The sequence below is a fragment of the Porites lutea genome, chromosome 4, assembly GCF_958299795.1.
Source record: "Porites lutea chromosome 4, jaPorLute2.1, whole genome shotgun sequence".
NCBI lineage: Eukaryota > Metazoa > Cnidaria > Anthozoa > Scleractinia > Poritidae > Porites > Porites lutea.
Genome location: NC_133204.1, coordinates 42,074,817 through 42,082,322, shown reverse-complemented (window position 1 = coordinate 42,082,322; position 7,506 = coordinate 42,074,817). Strand labels below are relative to the sequence as shown.

The window sequence follows — 7,506 nt, the reverse complement described above, 5'->3', positions numbered from 1 at the left end:
ACTGAAATAAAAAAAGTGGCTATTTAACCTCGAGTTCGAGATCTCAGCTTCAGAAGTCCTAATTTCCATTCTTGCTTCCACAGCTTCACCTTGTTTTCGCGCCCTCCCCTCTATCTGAAAGCCTGGTACAGGCTACCATATACCGTCTCTGTTACTATACCTATTAAATTCAACTAAACAAAAGGAAAGTTCTCTGTCCCAGTACGTCCGTTTTAAATGTTAAATGGGATATGTCACAACGACATTGCTGTTTTAGGTGAATTCTGTGCTGGGGTCGCTATATAGTGCCTTTAACCATACAAACCATGCGCCTTTGGAGGTATGAAGCAGATATCAAAGAAATTTCATTAGGCAGCACTACCCTTAATATTTTTTCGGCGATTTTTGCAGCCATAGCATTAAACTTAAGAAAAATTGGCCCAAATTTTCAAGTTTCAATCCATGTCCATCCTGGCCATCCATTACAACAGACGACAGGAAACAGTTTCTAAGTCTAAATATGGTCTTAAATAGCAAAACTGGACCATAATTTTTGGAATTCAACTGATGCAAAGAAACGTTTTAGCTTTGTAACAAGATAGCAAATAGCGTGGCGAAGCCCTTTTAAAGGCTGCTTTGTGTTCTGTGCTGCTCTGCAAATTACCACTCTTACCAGCGCTCAAAGCTCTCCGTTGCACGCTAACTTTCTCTTCACCACGACGTTGTAAGGAACCCGCGCTTGATGGGCGGCGAGATCCGCTCCCAGACTCCCCTTGGTCTGCTGGAAATGAGGCTTCATCCTCTTCCTCGATAACGTGGGATGTACGATTCCAGTCCTCACTCTAATTCATATAAAAAATGACGGTCAGTAGGGTTTTCATCAGTTTTCTAAAGTAGCGGACATGTTTCTGAAAGCAGCGAACACGCAACTTTTTTGGCGCCGCAGGGCGCCTTATGAGCGCTGAAGGTGCAAGCTACCTCGGGGGATCTGGGGACATGGCCCAAGGAAATTTTTAAAATAAAAAGCTCAGAAACGCAGTTTCTAGCTTTGTTGTGGGTCTTTCCTTAAACCTACGAAGGGGGTTAGGCGAAGAAATCTGGCCACTTCAAGTTCTACTAATGGCGGCTCCGTACCCTGATAAATACTCCTCTTTCTTGGGTGTCAAGAACGTCAGATGTGCATTGAGACTGGGGTCAAAATAATGGAAATTAAGGTCGCGAAATCTACGCAACATTTAATCAACGGCGCGGAAATTTACGTTTACAGAAATTGACGCGACTAAAATTAATACATTAATTTTATGAAGCGTTAATTTCCTCTAATAAGGTATCCCACGAATGGAGATCTTGCTCGTGGGCTAAGTCTCCGACGATGGGCGTTTGTGAATTTAAAACAAGGTCAGAGAGAACTACCTTGCCGTCTGGACTGGCCAAACGTTGAACTTTGTTGAAGTCAGGAGTGGTGCCTCTAGAAGAACCCAATTGGAATGATGGAGAAGGACTGCGACTGAGTCTTCGTCGGGGAACTGGAGCCTGGCGCTGATAGCGGCCAAAACCTACATCTGCATTAATTATCTCGTGTAAATGGCTTGGCGTAGTTCCAAGAGCTGCAAAGAAATTATTCTAGTCACAAAGCTGTTTTGAACTCGAATGAATTATTGGCCGTCGTAAAATCAAAAGCAAACTAAATAATTTGAACCAGTAAAAACGCAGCCCCCAGAGCAGGCGTTTTTAGGGTAGTCGTATTTCCTCCGTCTCCACAAACGCCTGTTTGGGAGGCTTGTTAAAACACAAAGTAAATGTATGATGTTGTTTAACTAGTCTTAATACTACAGAAGATACTCGCATTGGCGCCCAAGATGTTACTGTTATCGTCCTCATATCACAAAGCACCAGTAATAATCCACTTAGCCTGTGTACAGCTTGCCTACGAACGCAGACTTATTTCTGGTAGTTGCTTCTCTCCGCTCCTCTTAAACAATTTTTTTTGTTTGAGGGGAGGGAGGGAGGGGGCGGCTGCACACAGGCTATAATGCACTTCAATATCTGTATCTCAGTCGTTAAGCACCGTTGTCAGGGACCGCGTAACGTATTTCAATAAATGGCCGCTTATTATACCTTTCTCCTAATGACGGGCTCTTACTGGTAATAGAAAAGAGGGAATCGTCCTGGGTGCGTGTTTGCATCTCCACAGGGTGTGAAAACTTGAAAGAGCGCTTATTTGAAGCTGTGCACTAAGTCAAAGAACTATAGCAACGCAGTATAGCGCAAATACAAACCTCGTGGGGGTGGTGGTGGTTTTGCACTTGTAATTCTAGGATTAGCCCTTGGTGACTCAAGGGTGGGCGGGATTGGTGCAGTTTTGGGTCTTGGTGTTAAATCTTCAGTTTCCTGGAAGATTGTAGACGACATACTCGGCATGGATGGCGAAAAGGTACTAAAGTTAAGATTTATTCTGGGTGATTTAGGAAACGAAAAGACAGACGTGTCATCTGGAGCCTCGCGTCTGTGAATTTAAAAGAAAACCATGCCAAGGCTTAGTATTAAAGGCTTCGTTACATACTGAACCTTTAAACCTAAATTTGAGTGCAACGGCGTTGCAATACAAACGTTTACACCTTGTTGGACTACGAGTAGTCCCCCATTTTTCCTCAGGGATAGTAGAGCGAGTGAAACGCGAGCTCGCTTGAAAATCACCCCACGCGAGAAAAGGCGACATCGCGCGCTCGCGTTTCGCTCGCTCTACTATCCCTTTTTTGGAACAAAGTTTGAAATAAATTGACCAATTTTCCTTTAAAAGTTTTGACATGTGAAGAAACTAAGACAAGGTTTTATGAACATTTTCTATCTGCTTTTACAGATATTAATCATTATTATTATCAAATAATTTTTTAAATTGAATTTGACAGTAACTTTCACCACTGTTTGAAAGAAGGAAGGAGAAATCAGCCTGTGCAAAGCAAGAACTAAAGCTGAGGGTACAAGTAAGTTCAGCAATAAATAAAAGATGAAAGTACTTTGTTTCACTTAAAGACCTGAAGAGTAGGCTTAAAAAATCTGAGTCAGCATTTGAAGTCCTCGTCAACTCTTAACTAAACTCTCTCTTTCTCTTTTTCTCCAGATTTAGATACCCGCGCAAGCGTCAACAGCTAAATCTGAGTCAACATTTGAAGTCCTTGTCAACTTTTGACTAAACTGCAAGCAGTCTCTCTCTCTCTCTCTTTTTTTTCAGATTTAGAAGTTCATACAAGCATCAAATCGCTAAGCAGAGACACAAGAAACAAGGGCACCTCTCACGTCTCACGTTGTGTTCTGGTTGGGGGGGGGGGGGGGTAAATACTAGACAGTACAACAATTTATTAAGAGACTTGACTTCAAGTAGCAACTTAAAATAACCATAAAATATCCCCAAAAATTATTAAAACTACTAGCCCTTACAAATGTAACATTTACTTACCCTTCAGTGTCAATATTAGACATGTGATCTGATGAAACAACTCCATGTTCTAAGTGTTCCTTATTGTGGCCATGCCCAGTTGATCTGCCATGCTTCATGTAGTCTTGGATGATACCAGTAATCTCCTCATCATCTTCCAGGAAATGAGAATAAGTGTTACCAGAGTAAGAAGTTCTGGTTGAAAATGGAGTGTGTGACCTGAATCTCCTTGGAGAGTTATGACCACTGAAAACAAAATAAACAGTCAAGTGTTAGGACAATAACTAACTGAGCAGTATCCCCTGGTGGCACTCTAGCTGTTCATTTTATTAGGGGGATGGGGTGGTGCTACAGGATTTTAGAATATGAAACCATTTAAGTTCAGCTGTATTCTTGTAAACCCAAGGGGTTGTTGGAAAACAGCATAAAGTGAATTCTGATGAATTAACATTACATTCTCCCGCCTTGTCGGTCAGTGTTTTTTACAGTTTTTATCGGTCAAGAACAGCTCATTCCTTTTAACGTTAAGTCAAGAAACCGTTAAGGTAAATTTTAGTCATACGCCATTTGTACGCTTTTCCGTTTTCTTTGATGTATTTGTTATTTTGTACTGATTTCTACATTTTTCGTAATTTCGTATTCTTTGTATTTTTGGTTGTACAGTACCGTAGGAGTGTGATTTATAAAATAAAGCGGTTGGACACTAATACGCGTAACTTCGGTTACAGTGACTCTAATAAAGAGGTATCAGTGTACACAATAATGGTAAATTAAACTTATGCAACAGAATGGAAAAAGGAAAAAAACAGCAAAACCTTGGGTGACAAGCATAACAAAATTATGTTTGAAAAAATTTTCTGCCAAACTTCATCTTCCTTTAAACACACCCTTTTGTAAAAGACTAGAACACAGTTATATTAAGTGAAGATCATAATAAAACATGCAAGTAAAATTGATGTCACATTTGTCAGATACAAACGTAGGTTTTGCCAGCCTCCTCTTTCTGCCCTCCTGTTGCATAGGTTCACCACTTTTACATTACAGACCTGGTTTTTTTAAGCTCTTCAAGGTAGTAATCTGGGTCAGCACCTGGCTGAACATTTTTATCTGCTGTCAGGTTTTCTGAGTCAAGGTAGTGAAGAAATTTTAAAAACAGTGTTTTGTCTCTTTTCTCCAGATTCCCTTTTAGTGATGTTTGCTTTGGACTGTCCACGACGCTGCCCTCCCAAGCCTCTTCATCCTAAATTCAAAAAATAGGGTGAAGTCCAAAATAAATAAAAAAAATGTTTTGAAAATAATTATGTTAAAGAGGAGATTACCCTGTGTGCCTCAGAAAGTTACCTTAACTTTAAAGGGAACAAAGAAAGGAAACAGATCATTTAAGCTGACAGCTGTGGAAAGAAAGTATCTAGCTAGAATGCAGAGATAAAGTATTTTTGTTTTATTAAAGCAAAAGTGATGAAAATCAATGAGTATGTTCCAATAACTTTGATACCTATCTCACTCTAACATCTGCCAGAACAAAGAACAAAACAAAACAGACACACCAACAAAAACAGATTAATAATTAACAAATCATCAAAATAACAGATAGTTTCATGCTATACAGTGGTTAATTGACGGTTAGTTTTAGTCAAGATTTTTGAAAGCTCACCTCTTTTCCAAACTCAAGCACTGAGTGGGTCAAATTTCCCAAAGTTCCTAGTTTTAGCCCTGCTTCATACACACTCTCCTTTTTAAGGTGGCTCTCCACATTACCATGGCAATGAAGATCATCACTTGGGGTAAAAAGGAGAATAGCACCCTTGCGAGTGACAAATGTCTTTGGGAGGGAAAGTTGTCCATCATCCAAAACAAAACTGCCAGTAGACTTGGCAGACTTGTGACGAGGTGATGTATGATTTAGTAACTGAGGAAAAAGAGGCTCTATAGGAGACTGGAAAACAAGAATGAAATACGATCAATACATATATAATTCTGAAAATTACTTAATATTCTGAAAAGCCCCTTGGGGAGAATCAATAAATTGTATAATTTGTATTTATGTATTGTAACTGATGTACTAGATTTCATTAATTATTCACTGCAGTCAAAAGCCAATATTAATGATGACCATTTAGATCAGGTGGATAAATCTGACAAAACATCGGACAAAACACCACCAGGTTTTCATCTGACATGAAACATGTTTTTCATCTGAGATCAAACACTCGCATTTAAATGAGATGTTTTGTTGATTAACACAACTCATGAAACAATGCATACCAGAGAAAACATGCAGGGTGCAAAGAAAGTGAGTTTTACAGGCTGCCATTAGGGCAAGCTGTAGCTAGCCCCAAAACCCTTTTGAATTAGCAGGATTGATTACAATCCTGTGATTTGAATTTCCCAAAAGAAACAGCACTTGCCCGCTGGGCAAGTTAAGAACAAAAATCAATAGCCCGATAACAAAATCCACTAGCCCCGGGCTATCGGACACGACTTTCTTTGCACGCTGACATGTCATAATTTCTTATTATTTCATTTGAAAAGACATCAAAAACTTGGACTATATGTGCTTCATCACCAGTTCCAAACACCTTGAAACAGATGAAAGCACCCAGCTATAATGAAGCACTCGCCCTCCTCTTTATTTTGACATATAATTACATAAAACACTGAAAAATCATATGAATGCCATGTTCCTCAAGATATTATTATGCACAATTTGAAAAGCATCCCAATCATATATTTTGGCAATATTTTTTCTGCCAGCATTTTTTTAAGTGTTGTTCACGAAAAATTATCCATTTATGTCAGTGTCCAAATCTACAGCCTGAAAAATAGAAAATTTTTTATACCTTGATCACAATGATTAATATTACTGGAAAGTCATAACTTTGAAAACGAAATTACTGGTGCATGAAAATACGGTAACGGTCGAAGGTTGATGTAGTTTTGTTTCTTTTAGCGGCTAAATTAATGTTAAACAAGATGACACTCAGCTTGGTTGCTCTGACATTTCATTAAGTAAAATTACCTATGTTTGCACACTGGGGTGTCTTTTTGGTCCTTTTTGGGTAATTGTTCAAATATGGTGCTCCTGCCGTTTACATTCTGCTCTTAAATTACTCTTGTCAACTTACCTCTAATTATTTTCACCTTTTTTATGTTTTGCCACACAATTATGAGAAGCATTGTTCACGTATACGGACCTAAACTTCGAATTTTCCGTTCTTTCGTTCTGTTTGGAGTTAGAACTTATGTAATAATTTACGAACACGGTCAATTATCAGCCAGACGGTTTTTGTAAATTATTACTTCTACTTGCACCGTCTCAAATTTCTCAGTCCTCTACAATATTTTGGTCCAATTATTCAGAGCACCAAAACGAACTGCAGATGCGCCAAAAAGTTATTCAAAGATCAGGCTTTAAGCCGGTTTGTATGAAACGAGACCGACCAGGGTTGAAAGCTCTAAGCGCCTTACATTGATAAACAAAACTTAAAGGTGTTGAATTCACCCGCATCTAAAGTGAAACAGTCTGCCATTATCAATTTTCCCAGAATTTCAATCCCCTTGCCCTTGATCGCGCTGTGTAATTCTACGCTAAGCAAAACCAGACGAGTTTCATCGTGCATGCAGATTTCGGCATAGATTGAATGATCATTTCAAAACAGAAAGAAACCCGAAAGGAAAAGAGCAGTTTTTGTCGTACCGTGTGATCCAAGCCATCTTCAAATTCAAGACCACCATCCCAGCCAGCTTTTCCGCGGGCTAGCGGCGAAAACATCTACTCAACAGACCATTACTCTGTAAAAAGTAGCATAAATGTTCTTGGCATTCTCTCTAGTACGCCACATCACGCCATCTTTGCTTCTTGCTATATAAATCACGTTCACACAACAATGACTCGGTCGCCTTGCCAACATGCTAATTCAAATAATGGCAGGTTAATAAGTTAATCTCCTGTGAAATACTGGAAGTACAAAAGACTACGTCAGCCGTTTGAACGGTCACGAAAGCCTTTCTGTTAAATGAACAGATAGTGGCTTTTAAACGAACATTTGTCATCTCACAAAAACTTTTCGAGCTACAGGGAGCCGCAAGCT

At 39.3% G+C, this 7,506-nt stretch overlaps 1 protein-coding gene across 1 annotated transcript in view; it reads right to left on the bottom strand.

Moving 5' to 3' along the window:
- Positions 1-7,271, bottom strand: part of LOC140933654 (uncharacterized) — an 18,388-nt gene extending 11,117 nt beyond the window's left edge. Inside the window, exons 1-7 of the mRNA XM_073383257.1 lie at positions 7,113-7,271; positions 5,070-5,351; positions 4,462-4,655; positions 3,437-3,661; positions 2,259-2,485; positions 1,393-1,586; positions 653-821 (exon numbers count right to left, since the gene is read on the bottom strand). Of these exons, the coding sequence (XP_073239358.1) occupies positions 653-821; positions 1,393-1,586; positions 2,259-2,485; positions 3,437-3,661; positions 4,462-4,655; positions 5,070-5,351; positions 7,113-7,187 (1,366 nt within the window). The 5' untranslated portion in view covers positions 7,188-7,271. The remainder of the gene's footprint in view (positions 1-652; positions 822-1,392; positions 1,587-2,258; positions 2,486-3,436; positions 3,662-4,461; positions 4,656-5,069; positions 5,352-7,112) is intronic.
- Positions 7,272-7,506: the final 235 nt, after the last annotated feature.